We start from the raw sequence: 15,416 nt of genomic DNA, 5'->3' as shown, positions 1-15,416 counted from the left end.
AAGAAGGAAACGTTTAAAGAAGGAGCCTCAACTGCTTCACATATCTGATAACTCTGGTTATCATTGCCTGTATTGCTACTTTGACTATTGCCTTGTCTTTGCTCGTTAAATTTGGAGGGTATTACTTTTTTGTTCGCTATTTAATTCAAGTCTAAGATGCTCATGCTCTCAGAGGAGAACCTCTTGCTGTATGCTACCGATGTTGCTGGCAATAACATCTACCACAATAACTATGCCAACCCTCTCCTTCTCTGTATTCTGTGGAGTTCATCCCCCACCATTCATAATGCGGACTTAAGCGTTTTACATCTGTGGTTCAAATTATAATCGGACCACGAAAGGTGAATTTGTATTCAACAATATCTCGTCGTAATGGCGATTTGATTACCCAGCATGCACTGAGAGTGTGAATATGCCCTAACTTCACTACGGGAGACCATTGCGCATGCGCACTACCGCTCATGCTGGAGCGTGCGCAGTGCGGGTGTTGCCAGTGGGCGGATGGGTTGATGTTGGATTCGCAGGAAGAGCAGAAAGTGATTGGAGACAGCAGGTGAGTGAGGTTAAATGGAGGCGGTGGGCGAGAGGGGAGGCTTCATAAACACCCGGTGCAGAAAGGGAAACTTTAATAAAACCGGATGGAGGCCTGAGACCACAAATGAAAAGCTCGAGGTCCCGTTTTTGCAGCCGTCATCTTGGACAATAGGCGACGCTGCAGCCATCTTTATGGGGGGCACTGGGCAGCAGGGCGCATGCACGGCCGCCATCTTTATTGGGGCCAATAGGATCCGCCCATGAGACCAGGGTGGAGTCGGTCAGTCTTGCTGTAGTGGGAATAGGTGGTCCTGTTGGTGATGTGAATGTGTGCTCAGAATCTCGGTCTGGGAATTCGTAAATAGTTTACTTCAGCCTCAGACAATCCCCAGGGAGAGGGCTGGAGTCAGTGGCTAAGGAGTTTGTACTGGGGACTGAAGGCAAAGATCTCGCTCTGCCCCATATTCAAATAGAGGAAATCCAATCCAGTCAGGCAAGTCACGAAGATGACCCGGTCCATCTAGAAGGTGCAGTTTTAGGGTTTGGGAAATTGTAGTTCAGTTGTAGGTTTATAAAATACCTCTCTGTCGCTCTGTGTCTCCCACACCTTTTCCTGTCCCTCTGCTCCCATTCTCGCTCTGTGTCTCTCACTTCCCCTCACTGCTTCTCTTATCACACAATTCTCTACCCCATAGGGTTGTGGGTGTACCATCATTGAATATATTTAAGGCTGAGATGCAGGGAATTGAGGGCGCCTTGATAGCACAGTGGTTAGCACTGTTGCTTCACAGCGCCATGGTCCCACGTTCGATTCACGCTTGTTCCCCCTGTGTCGGCGTGGGTTTCCTCCCACAAGTCCCAAATACGTGCTGTTCGGGGAACATTGTGACTTCTCCCTCTGTATTCCAACAGGCACCGGAATGTGGCGACAAGGGACTTTTCACAGTAACGTCATTGCAGTGTTAATGTAAGCCTACTTGTGACAATAGTACAGATTATTATTATTTTGGTCTCTTGGGAAGTTAAAAGAATCTGGGGAACTGATGGGAAAGTGGAGTTGAAGATTAAGATCAGCCATGATTGTGCTGGATGGTGGAACAGGCTCGACGGGCCAAATGTTCTACTTCTCCTATTATGTTGTTACAGAGGTCAGAGTCTTGACTCGGTCCACAAAGGTGGCAAGTTCCCTTCCCTGAAAGACATTAATGAACCAATTGGTTTTCTGCAAAAGTCCAGCAGCTTTCATGGTCATTGTTTTCCTAGTGCCGGCCCCACAAATGACCAGATTCATTCAGCTCAATTTCAGAACCTGCCTTTGTGTTTTTGTGGGTTTTTTCTCACTCCCTATTTTCTGTTTCAAATCAATTTCACAGAATACTCGAAAGGGAGGATTTGCAATCAAGAAACACAAAGCAAACCACGTCATAATCGGATGCAGTTCCCCATTTAGTTGTAAACTGAATATCGATGAATTTTTAACATGGAAGAAAACAGCAACATTCACAGTGAGGAGAAACCCTGGAAATGTGGAGACTGTGAGGAGGGATTTAGATCCCCATCTGAGTTGGAATCTCATCGACGCAGTCACACTGGGGAGAGGCTGTTCACCTGTTTTGCGTGTGGGAAGGGATTCGCTCGATCATCCAACCTGCTGCAACACCAGCGGGTTCACACTGTGGAGAGAACATTAATCTGTCCACAGTGTGGGAAGGTATTCACTCAATCCTCCCAGCTGCTGAGACACCAGCGAGTTCATAGTGGGGAGAAACCATTCATCTGCCCCGAGTGTGGGAAGGGATTCACTTGCACATCAGGGCTGCTGACGCACCAGCGAGTTCACACTGGGGAGAGGCCATTCACCTGCTCCAAGTGTGGGAAGGGATTCGCTCAGTCATCCAACCTGCTGAAACACCAGCGAATTCACACCGAGGAGAGACCTTTCAAATGCCCAGACTGTGGGCAGTACTATAAAAGTTCCCTGGACCTAATGCGTCATCAAATTGTTCACACTGATGACAGACCGTTCAAGTGCTCTCACTGTGGGTCTGGGTTCAGGCGATCAGAAGAACTCACTGTGCACCTACAAATTCACACTGGGGAAAGACCGTTCACCTGCTCAGAGTGTTTGAAGCGATTCACTCAGTCATCTGCACTGCTGACGCACCTGCGAGTCCACACTGGGGAGAGACCATTCCCTTGCTCAGAGTGTGGGAAGAGATTCACTGATTTATCCACCCTGCTGAAACACCAGAGTGTTCACACTGATGAGAGACCTTTTAAATGCTCGGATTGTATAAAGTGCTATAAAAGTCACCGGGAACTGATGTATCATCAACGTGTTCACACCACCGAGAGACCATTTAAATGTCTAGACTGCGAGAAGTGCTACAAAAGTTCTGGGGAACTGATCCGCCATCAACGCGTTCACACTGACGAGAGACCATTCAAGTGCTCTTACTGCGAGACAGGTTTCAGGGGACCAGAACAACTCACTGCGCACCAGATAATTCACACTGGGGAGAGGCCATTCACCTGCTCCAAATGTGGGAGGGGATTCACTCAGTCATCCACACTGCTGCGACACCAGCGAGTTCACACTGGGGAGAGACCATTCGCCTGCCCAGAATGTGGGAAGGGATTTAATACCTCATCCACCCTGTGCAAACACCAGCATGTTCACAATGAACAACAGTGATTGGATTTTGTGATTAATCATATCCACACTAAACCATGTTTATTAGGGTCTGTTTCTGCTGATGTTAGTAAACTCAAGCCCATATATCTTCACTAATATTGTAGATAATGGTCAAATAAATCAGTTTTGTGCTAAACAGTGTGTTGAGTCTCAAACACAACTTAGTTCTTTTTGGAGTGTTCTCCCTCTCCCCTGTCTCTTCCATCCTCACCTCCAACAACAAGTGTGAGGAGCTCATGGAGTTTCTTTGTCTCAATCTTGGTGACAATCTGATCAGCTGCCTCGGCTGCTTCCCTCCCACTAACCCACCAGGCCAAACTATTTCTACATTTCCTCAAAGTCTGAGCCCTGAACTACATCTTTCTCCAGTTTCTATATCTCCTTCCCTCTCAGAGCTCACCTTGTCCATGAGACCCACCTTCTGCTCCCTTGACCCTATCCTCAGAAAAATGCTGACTATCCAACTTCTCCATGTGACTGATATCCTGAATGATTCTCTCTTAAATTCACTATCATCAATCATCCTTTTTTTTAAAAAGTGTTCATCCCACCATCTTTGCAAACTAGCACCCCATCTCCAACCTGCCTTTCCAAAATTCTTGTAATCTGTGTCCCCTGAGGATCTGTCCTCGGCCCCTCCTATTTCTCATCTACAAGCTGCCATGAGGTGACATCATCCAAAAGCACCGTGTTAGTTTTCACATGTACACTGACGTCACCCAGCTCTACCTCACCCCCATCCCTCTCCATTCCTCCACTGTCCCTAAATTATCAAACTGCTTATCCCACATCCAGTACTGAATGAGCAGAAAATTCTTCCAATTAATTATCGGTAAGATCAAAGCTATTGTCTTCAGTCACCATTAGAAATGCCGTTCCCTTACTCCCGAGTCCATCCCTCTCCCTGCGAACTGTCTGAGACTGAAGCACTCTCTGCACAATCTCCGTGTCAGATTTGACCCCAAGATGAGTTTCTGACCCCATATCCACACCATCACTAATATCAGATATTTCAATCTCAATAATGTCACCTGTGTCCATCCCCACCCCCAGCTCATCTGCTGCTGAAACCCTCATCCATGCCCCTGTTACCTTGACTTGATGATTCCAATACATTCCTGTCCAGCCTCTCTCATTCACCCCACACGGAAACGTGAGATCATCCAAAACTCTGCTACCTGAGTGCTTTCTCACACCAAGTCCTGTTCACCAGCAGCCCTGTGCTCACTGACTTTGCTCCTGGTCTGGTAATACCTCAATTTAAAAATTCACATCCTTGTTTCAAATTCCTCCCTGGCCTCATCCCTCCCTATGTCTGTAATCTCCAGTCATGCTCTCTCTCAGATGTTTGCACTCTTCTCATTCTGGCCTCTTCACATCTCCGATTTTAAAAAAAATGTTTTTTATTGGATTTCTGTACAGAGTATATTTTGCCATTATGTACACAGGATATATCTATACACATGTAAGTAGGCATCCGTTTGTGCCGGCGAGGCACTTCCGGAGGGCAATCCTCAAGTGGGCCTGGTGCCGGTGATGGCCCTCGCTTCTCCCGGTCGGATTTTGCCGCCGTTGTCTTTCGTGCACGCTGCCGCTGCAGCCGGCCCTCCCGTCCTCCACCTGTATTCTCCTTTTTCTCTGTTCCTGTGGATGTCAGGTTGGTTAACGTTTCCCCCCCTCCCCCCCCACCAACTCCCTGGCTCGCCTCTATTGTTCCCTATCCCTTCCCTCCTCCCACCACACCCCCGCAGTTCGCCTTTCCTTCCTCTTAGAATGAGTTGTTCTCTCCCCCACCCCCCAATCTATCGTTCTATCTCACCCTCTCAGGCTTTGGCTGCTTTCCCCTGGTTCCCGGCTATTCTTCTCCTTGTTTGTTGGCCACAAACGAGTCCCGGAACAATCGGGTGAATGGCTCCCACGTTCTGTGGAAGCCGTCGTCTGACCCTCGGATGGCGAATTAATTTTTCTCCATTTGGAGAGATTCTGAGAGGTTGGACAGCCAGTCTGCTGCTTTGGGTGGTGCTGCTGACCGCCAGCCGAAAAGGATTCTACGGCAGGCGATCAGCGAGGCAAAGGCAAGGGCGTCCGCCCTCCTCCCCAGCAATAGATCTGGCTGGTCTAAAACCCCGAAGACCGCCACTTTTGGGCATGGCTCCACCCTCACCCCCACCACTTTGGACATTGCCTCGAAGAAGGCAGTCCAGTACTCCACAAGTCTGGGGCAAGACCAGAACATGTGGGCATGGTTGGCCGGACCTTCTTGGCACCATTCACATCTATCGTCCACTTTCGGGAAGAACCTACTCATACGGGTTCTTGTTAAGTGGGCTCCATGTACCATTTTTAGTTGCGCCAGGCTGAGCCTTGAGCAGGGGGAGGTGGAGTTGACCCTATGCAGTGCTTCGCTCCAGAGTCCCCACCCTATCTCGATCCCCAGGTCCTCCTCCCATTTCCTTCTTGTTGCGTCCAGTACGGTGTCGGCCCCTTCTCCCAGTCGGTTGTACATGTCGCTGCAGTTTCCTCTCTCTAATATGCTTGTGTCCAGTCACTCTTCCAGTAATGTCTGTTGTGGCGGTTGTGGGTAAGTCCTTGTCTCCTTTCGTAGCAGGTTTCTCAGCTGCAGGTACCTTAAGCTCGCTCCCCCAGGTCATCTGGAATTTCTCCCGTCAGTTCGTCCAGTGTCGCAACCCTGCTGTCGGTGTTTAGGTCCCTGACTGTCGGTGTCCCCTCGTACTGTCTCCACATTTTGAAGGTGGTGTCGGTCAGTGCTGGTGTGAACCTATGGTTGTTACAGATGGGAGCTTTGTCTGACATTTTGGTCAGGCCAAATTGCTGCCGTAGCTGGTTCCAGGACTGGAGGGTGGCTATCACCACTGGGCTGCTGGGGTGTTTTTTGGGTGGGGATGGGAGTGCCGCCGTGGCGAGGGCCCGGAGAGAGGTCCCCTTACTGGAGGCCTCCTCCACGCACACCCACTCGGCCTCTGGCTCCTTGATCCATCCCCTTATTCGCTCGGCTGTGGCTGCCCAGTGGTAGAATTGTAGGTTTGGGAGGGCTAGCCCTCCCCTTGATTTTGTTTTTTGTAAGACCTTCTTTGTGATCCTAGCATTCTTTCCCCCCCCCCCCCCATACGAACGCCATGATTACTTTGTCTACTGCTTGGAAAAAGGCCTTGGGGATGTAGATCGGGATGGCTCTGAGTAGGAAGAGGTACCTCACATCTCTGATTTTAATAACGCCACCATTCGTGGCAGGACTTGGGTATGAAACTCTGAAATTCACTCCCTGGAAGCTCCATCTCTCTCCTGATTAAAGGTTGTTGTTAAAACCTGCCTCTCCAATCATGCATTTGTCCATCTGTTCAAATATCTCCCGATGTGACTCAGTGCCAATGTTTTTCTTTATGAGTCTCCCCTGAAACACATTGGGATGTTTTATTACATTAATCATGTTGTATAAATACAAGTTGTTGCTGTTTCATGACCGCCAGTTAAAGCAGAGTAAGATTCCACAAACAGCAGTCAGATGAGTAACTGATGTTTTTTCGTGCTGTCAGTTAAAACAGGAATGTAGGTCCCACTGCAGCAGGAGAACTCCCCGGTGAACAGGATGTGGAGTTGAGCTCTCCTGAGCTGAGAGTGGAGCTGATTGAGCTGTCAGGCATGTCGTGTATCCGGTGTACACAGGTTACAAACCTTATCTCATGCTTTAATGTTCTCAGTAAGTACACAGTCCATGCAAACCAATAGGTGAAATGTGGTCAGACAACCCACACTCTCAAACCAAGTGACCGACACCATCCAATACAATGTCTATGGATTTCTCTTCAATTCCCCAGACCTTTGTCACACTGTGAGCCACTTCAAAGTTCTTGCTCTCCCAATATAACTCTGGTTGCTAAGCAATAGTCTAAATTTTCTAAACCCGTACATTTGCTTTACTTTCTGTATACTGTACATGGCAGAACCCTGAGGAACATTAACATACAGAGGGATCTAGGTGTGCAGGTCCACAGTTCCCTAAAAGTGGTAACACAGGTGGCCAATGTGATTAAGAAGGCTTATGGTCTGCTTGCCTTCATCGGTCGGGACATTGATTTTTGAAACCTTTTGGAACAGGGAGCAAGGATCCCTATCTTGACTTTGAATCACTCATGCTAGTTGTGTCCTAATGAATCGAGATATTTCCGACTGCAAATCCTTCCATTCCAATCCATTGTAAACACATCAATCAAAGCCATCACTGCCAGGACAGGATAGAAATTTGAAACTGATATTCTAGTTATCACACAACATTCTCTCCTTCAATAATCTCTCCCTCAATGTTAACAAAACGAAGGAGATTGTCATCGACTTCAGGAAGCGTAGTGGAGAACATGCCCCTGTCTACATCAATGGGAATGAAGTAGAAAGGGTCGCGAGCTTCAAGTTTTTAGATGTCCAGATTACCAACAACCTGTCCTGCTCTCCCCACCCCCAATGCCGACACTCTAGTTAAGAAAGCCCACCAACGACTACTTTCTCAGAAGACTGAGGAAACTTGGCATGTCAGCTTACGGCTCTCACCAACTTTTACAAATACACCATAGGAAAGCACTCTTTCGGGTTGTATCTTGGCTTGGTATGGTGTATGGTTCCTGCTCGGCTGAAGACTGCAGGAAAGTACAAATGGTCGTGAATGTAGCCCAATCCATCATGCAAACCAGCCTCCCATCCATCGACTCTGTCTACAATTCACGCTGCCTCGGAAAGGCAGCCAGCATAATTAAGGACCCCACACATCCGGGACATACTCTCTTCCACCATATTCCATCAGGAAAAAGGATATAAAAGTTTGAGGTCAAGTATCAACCGACTCAAGAACAGCTTCTTCCCTGCTGCCATCAATCAGACTTTTGAATGGACCTACAACGTATTAAGTTGATCTTTTCTCTGCACCCTAGCTATGATTTGACATTACATTTTGTAGTCTCTCTGTATACTAATACATGACAATAATAAACCACATCTAATTCTCCTCTCTCTAAACTATCCACAGACTTCCTCCTATCAATTGTAGCCCTAATTCTTTTGGCTATCCTCCAAATTTTGCCCAGTTCTTCTCCCCAATGCTGCTGACTCTCGGATTCTATTTCACACTCAGCTATTTACCTCCCTAATATGTCACTCTGATGTCTAAATCTTAACACCTGAATTTAACAATTTTTGCTGAACTGGAGTCATAATTAATTCCAGTGACGACCCACATGAATTTTCTGTCCGGGTGGGTTTACTGCGCCATCTCCCGACCACCTATCCCCCAGTGCCAGGAGTTCAGACACTGGGTTCCAAACGAGCAATGGCGGCTCCAGCTCCCACAAGCCTGGGGAATCGCTCCATTCACCGCGCGGATGTGCGCATGTTCACCGTAGGAAGGGCTGCGCATGTGCGGAGATTTGCGCTTTCTATTGGTCAACAGTTGGGTGTGATTTGGAGTCAAAGTGGCTCCAAGCGACATAACGTCCGCTTTCCCGTTGTCTTTGTGCGGGGCATTGACCAATGGCAATTGTCGGGAGACCGGAAGAACTTTATTCCTCCAGCCAATCAGAGCACGGCTTTGGGTCAATATAGGACACAGATATGTCCAGTTTTGTAATATGGTACATATTAGATAGAGTATTTATGGTTAAGTAATAAAGTGCTAATTATTTCTAGTCTTGCGATATAATGCTGTAACTAAATTATACATTTCCAATCCTAGTGAGAATGCGGGAAGAATTTGTGGGATGGAGATAAACCGATTCAGGGGAAAGGGAGAGGAATATTTTACAGAAACTAGCATTGTCTGTTCTGAATTTCTGTCCTGTACTTAGTGAAGACTTTTGTAAACTCCTTTTACAGGATGTCAGAAGGGAAAGATTTGCAGCCAGAAATCTCAAAATGCATCAAGACTTAACAGAGCCACTCGAATGACCAGAACCTGAATGCCATCAATCTTTGAATCTCGAAGGATAAATTGTCTGTTTTGGCCGTCACATCAGTATGACTGGAAAGGCACCAAGAAACACAGATCTGAGTGAGAGTGTCCAGTGCACTGACTGTGGAAAGGGCTTTCACCAATTATACAGACTGCAGAAATATCACACCATTTACAGCGGGGAAGAGACCGTACACATGCTGTGTGTGTGGACCAGGCTTTAACTGATTGTCAAACTTGGAAAGACACAAGAACACCCGCAGCATGGAGAAACCACAGGAAGGTGAGGACTGTGGGAAGGATAGCCGTATCCCGTCGGCACTGGAACTCATAAATCTGTTCACACTGGGGAGAGACCATTCGCCTGCTCCAAGTGTGGGGAAGGAGACTGCTCCCCATCTGCCCTCAAGATTCATCACTGCAGTCACACTGTGGAAAGGCCGTTCATCTGCTCAGAGTGTGAGAAGGGATTTCTCCAGTCATCTGACCTGTGGAATCACCAGCAAGTTCACACTAGGGAGAGGCCGTACATCTGCTCTGAGTGTGGGAAGGGATTCACTCAGTCATCCCACCTGCTGACACACCAGCAAGTTCACACCGGGGAGAAGCCGTTCACCTGCTCGAAGTGTGGGAAACAATTCAATCATTCATCTGACCTTCTGAATCACCAACAGGTTCACACAGGGGAGCAACCGTTCACCTGCCCCGAGTGTGGAAAGGGTTTCACTCAGTCATCCCACCTGCTGATACACCAGCGAGTCCACACTCTGGAGAGGCCGTTCCACTGCCCCGAGTGTGGGAAGTGTTTTATTCAATCTTCACACCTAGTGACACATCAGGGCATCCACACCAGGGAGAGGCCATTCACCTGCTCAGAGTGTGGGAAGCGTTTTATTCAATTATCGCACCTAGTGACACACCAGCGAGTCCACACAGGGGAGAGGCCATTCAACTGCCCCGAGTGTGGGAAACGTTTTATTCAATCATCCCACCTAACATCACATCAGGGGGTTCACAGCAGGGAGAGGCCTTTCACCTGCTCCGAGTGTGGGAAGCGTTTTATTCAATCATCTCACCTAGTGTCACACCAGGAGGTTCACACCAGGGAGAGGACATTCACCTGCCCTGAGTGTGGGAGGGGATTCATTCTGTTATCGGACCTGCAGAATCACCAGCAAGTTCACACTGGGGAGAGGCCATTCTCCTGCTCTGAATGTGGGAAGGGATTCACTCGTTCAGCCAACCTGCAGGCACACCAACGCATTCACACCAGGGAGAGACCATTCACCTGCTCTGAGTGTGGGAAGGGATTCGCTCTTTCATCTGATCTGCAGAGTCACCAGCAAGTTCACACTGAGGCAAGGCCATTCACCTGCTTGGAGTGTGGGAAAGGATTCATTCAGTCATCCCATCTGCAAACACACCAGCACGTTCACAAGGATTCGCAAATGGATTTACTCAGTCATTCCACATGCTGAGACACCAGCAAGTCACTAAGTGGTGACTGGGACTGGATTCTGCTGTTTTTGCTGCTGTGAATCACATCCAGGACTGGACCATGTTCATTCTGACACTTGGTGAAGTAGGAGAGTTGGAGGGTTTCTTTCTGCTGGACTGACTGGTGTCAGACTTTGCTTCCAGTGGGCTGATGCTGAGCCTGGGAGAGCACATTTCCACTGAAATGATCCACAAAAGCTGCTGAAGGATATTTATTTTATCCTGGACAGTAAATAGTGTTTTTAATAACACTACAGGCAGATCTAAAATAAATACATTTGACGCTGTTGCATTGAGTCTACAGCACAGGGCCAGGCCAGTCGGCTCAATTGGTCTGTGTCAGTATTTATGTGACACATGAGCCTCCACCCTCCCTCTTCATCTCCACCATCAGCATCTCCTTCTATTCCTTTCTCCCTCATGTATGTATCTAGCTTTACGTTCAATGTATTCACGCTGTTCATCTCAACCTCGTTTTAAAAAATTTTAGAGTAACCAATTCATTTTTCCCAATTAAGGGGTAATATGTGGCCAATCCTACCCTGCACATCTTTGGGTTCTGGGAATGAAACCCATGTAAACAAGGGGAGAATATGCAAACTCCACACGGATAGTGACCCAGAGCCGGGATCAAACCTGGGACCTCGGTGCCGTGAGGCAACAGTGCTAACCACTGCATCACCGTGCTGCCCGAGGCTAAAGAGGTTTCTACTGAAATTATTGAACGCCTGCATAATCTTAAAGACTCCCATCAGATCACCCTTCAGTCATCTCCTTTCTAGTGAAAGGCAGCCGCAACCTTTCCTGAGGGTTAAATATTATTCTTGTGAACACTTGTTGCACCTTCTCCAGTGTCTATTTCCTTTTTCTAAATAGCGATCACCAATGTTGACAGAGCTCCCAGTGTAGTCTAACCCTGGTTCTAAACCAGTTAAACAAAACCTCCCTGCTTTTCAATTCTATCCCTCTGGAATGGGACCCGATATATGGGCCCCACACTTTCGGAAAGATGTGACTTTCTCAGAGATTGCAGAGGAGATTTATGAGGACACCAGGAATGAGCAACTTCAGTTAGTTGGAGTGACTGGAGCAGCTGAAATTCCTCTCTTTATATCACAGTCAGTCAGCAGAGATGGAGGGCACTCAGCCCATCCTGGCACAAAGGAAGATGGTTGTGGTTGTTGAGGTCAATTATCTCACCTCCTGAACATCACTGAAGGAGTTCCTCAGGGTAGTGTCCTTGGTCCCAACATCTTCAGCTACTTGATCAATTACCTTCCTTTCATCATAATGTCAGAAGTAGGGATGTTTGCAGATCACTGCACAATATTCAGCACCATTCACAGCTCCTCAGATACTGGCACAGTCCATGTCCAAATGCAGCAAGACCTGGACAATGTCCAGGCTTGGGCTGATGAGTGGGAAGGAAACGTGGGCCACACAATTGCCAGACAGACAATGACCAGACAAGGCCCAAGACCATAAGAAACTACAGAGAATCATGAACACAGCCCAGTCCATCTGGCGAAACCTCCTCCCATCCATTGACTCCATCTACACCCCTGCTGCCTTGGGAAAGCGGGAAGCATAATCAAAGACCCCTCCCACCTGGGTTATTCTCTCTTCCAACCTCTTCCATCGGCCAGGAGATACGATCGTCTGAGAACACGTACTAACAGGTTCAAAAAAAGTTTCTTCCCTGCTGTTACCAGACTCCTCAATAGCCCTCTTGTGGACAGAACTGATCGCTCCACACACCTTCTCTACTTTTTTTTTAAAATAATATTTTATTGAAAATTTTTGGTCAACCAACACAGTACATTGTGCATCCTTTACACAACATTGTAACAATACAGATAATAATGACCTTTTTTAAATTTAAACAAAAACAACAACAAATAAATAAATATTAAATAACAAAAAATAAAAACTAGCCCTAATTGGCAACTGCCTTGTCTCAGGCCACACCCCCCCCATCCCCCCCATCCCTCCCCCCCCCCCCCCCCCCCCCCCCCACCCCCCCCAAGTCCTGGGCCGCTGCTGCTGCCTTCTTTGTTCTCCCCTATCTATCTTTCCGCAAGATATTCGACGAACGGTTGCCACCGCCTAGTAAACCCTTGAGCCGACCCCCTTAGGACGAACTTAATCCGCTCTAACTTTATGAACCCCGCCCTATCATTTATCCAGGTCTCCACCCCCGGGGGCTTGGCTTCTTTCCACATTAGCAATATTCTGCGCCGGGCTACTAGGGACGCAAAGGCCAAAACATCGGCCTCTTTCGCCTCCTGCACTCCCGGCTCTTGTGCAACCCCAAATATAGCCAACCCCCAGCTTGGTTCGACCCGGACTCCTACTACTTTCGAAAGCACCTTTGTCACCCCCATCCAAAACCCCTGTAGTGCCGGGCATGACCAAAACATATGGGTATGATTCGCTGGGCTTCTCGAGCACCTCGCACACCTATCCTCCACTCCAAAAAATTTACTGAGCCGTGTTCCAGTCATATGTGCCCTGTGTAATACCTTAAACTGAATCAGGCTTAGCCTGGCGCACGAGGACGACGAGTTTACCCTGTTTAGGGCATCTGCCCACATCCCCTCCTCAATCTTCTCCCCTAGCTCTTCTTCCCATTTCCCTTTTAGTTCGTCCATCATAGTCTCCCCTTCGTCTCTCATTTCCCTATATATATCCGACACCTTACCGTCCCCCACCCATTTCTTTGAGATGACTCTGTCCTGCACCTCTTGTGTCGGGAGCTGCGGGAATTCCCTCACCTGCTGCCTCGCAAAAGCCCTCAATTGCATGTACCTGAATGCATTCCCTTGGGGCAACCCATATTTCTCGGTCAGCGCTCCCAGACTCGCAAACTTCCCATCCACAAATAGATCTTTCAATTGCGTTATACCTGCTCTTTGCCACATTCCATATCCCCCATCCATTCCCCCCGGGGCAAACCTATGGTTGTTTCTTATCGGGGACCCCCCCAGTGCTCCGGTCTTTCCCCTATGTCGTCTCCACTGTCCCCAAATCTTCAGTGTAGCTACCACCACCGGACTCGTGGTATAGTTCCTTGGTGAGAACGGCAATGGGGCTGTCACCATAGCCTGCAGGCTGGTCCCCCTACAGGACGCCCTCTCTAATCTCTTCCACGCCGCTCCTTCCTCCTCTCCCATCCACTTACTCACCATTGAAATATTAGCGGCCCAATAATACTCACTTAGGCTCGGTAGTGCCAGCCCCCCCCTATCCCTACTACGCTGTAAGAATCCCTTCCTCACTCTCGGAGTCTTCCCGGCCCAAACAAAACCCATGATACTCTTTTCTATCCTTTTGAAAAAAGCCTTCGTGATCACCACCGGGAGACACTGAAACACAAAATGGAATCTCGGGAGGACCACCATCTTAACTGCCTGCACCCTCCCTGCCATTGACAATGCTACCATATCCCATCTCTTGAAATCTTCCTCCATCTGTTCCACCAACCGCGTCAAATTTAGCCTGTGCAATGTGCCCCAATTCTTAGCTATCTGGATCCCCAGGTAACGAAAGTCTCTTGTTACCTTCCTCAACGGTAGGTCTTCTATTTCTCTACTCTGCTCCCCTGGATGCACCACAAACAGCTCACTCTTTCCCATGTTCAATTTATACCCTGAAAAATCCCCAAACTCCCCAAGTATCCGCATTATTTCTGGCATCCCCTCCGCTGGATCCGCCACATATAGTAGCAGATCATCCGCATATAAAGATACCCGGTGTTCTTCTCCTCCCCTAAGTATTCCCCTCCATCCCTTGGAACCTCTCAGCGCTATCGCCAGGGGCTCAATCGCCAGTGCAAACAGTAATGGGGACAGAGGACATCCCTGCCTTGTCCCTCTATGGAGCCGAAAATATGCCGATCCCCGTCCATTCGTGACCACACTCGCCACTGGGGCCCTATACAACAGCTGCACCCATCTAACATACCCCTCTCCGAGCCCAAATCTCCTCAACACCTCCCACAGATAATCCCACTCCACTCTTTTTTTTTTTTTTAATAATATTTTATTGAAAATTTTTGGTCAACCAACACAGTACATTGTGCATCCTTTACACAACATTGTAACAATACAGATAATAATGACCTTTTTAAGTTTAAACAAAAACAACAACAAATAAATAAATATTAAATAACAAAAAAATAAAAACTAGCCCTAATTGGCAACTGCCTTGTCTCAGGCCACCCCCCCCCCCCATCCCTCCCCCCCCCCCCCCCAAAGTCCTGGGCCGCTGCTGCTGCCTTCTTTGTTCTCCCCTATCTATCTTTCCGCAAGATATTCGACGAACGGTTGCCACCGCCTAGTAAACCCTTGAGCCGACCCCCTTAGGACGAACTTAATCCGCTCTAACTTTATGAACCCCGCCATATCATTTATCCAGGTCTCCACCCCCGGGGGCTTGGCTTCTTTCCACATTAGCAATATTCTGCGCCGGGCTACTAGGGACGCAAAGGCCAAAACATCAGCCTCTTTCGCCTCCTGCACTCCCGGCTCTTGTGCAACCCCAAATATAGCCAACCCCCAGCTTGGTTCGACCCGGACTCCTACTACTTTCGAAAGCACCTTTGTCACCCCCATCCAAAACCCCTGTAGTGCCGGGCATGACCAAAACATATGGGTATGATTCGCTGGGCTTCTCGAGCACCTCGCACACCTATCCTCCACCCCAAAAAATTTACTGAGCCGTGTTCCAGTCATATGT

General features: G+C 48.2%; 2 protein-coding genes across 6 annotated transcripts in view; one reads left to right on the top strand and one right to left on the bottom strand.

Moving 5' to 3' along the window:
* The window catches only part of LOC140421704 (uncharacterized), a 244,678-nt gene that overhangs the window by 105,819 nt on the left and 123,443 nt on the right, over positions 1-15,416 (bottom strand). The gene's annotated exons all lie outside the window — the stretch shown is intronic.
* On the top strand, positions 460-3,324 carry LOC140421690 (uncharacterized). Its single transcript, XM_072506502.1, has 2 exons — positions 460-553; positions 1,908-3,324. Exon 2 carries the CDS (start codon positions 2,015-2,017, stop codon positions 3,227-3,229), a length of 1,215 nt encoding a protein of 404 aa, XP_072362603.1. The 5' UTR covers positions 460-553; positions 1,908-2,014; the 3' UTR covers positions 3,230-3,324.

Source organism: Scyliorhinus torazame, chromosome 5 (assembly GCF_047496885.1).
Source record: "Scyliorhinus torazame isolate Kashiwa2021f chromosome 5, sScyTor2.1, whole genome shotgun sequence".
NCBI classification, from domain to species: domain Eukaryota; kingdom Metazoa; phylum Chordata; class Chondrichthyes; order Carcharhiniformes; family Scyliorhinidae; genus Scyliorhinus; species Scyliorhinus torazame.
This window is presented reverse-complemented; position numbering and strand designations above follow the sequence as displayed.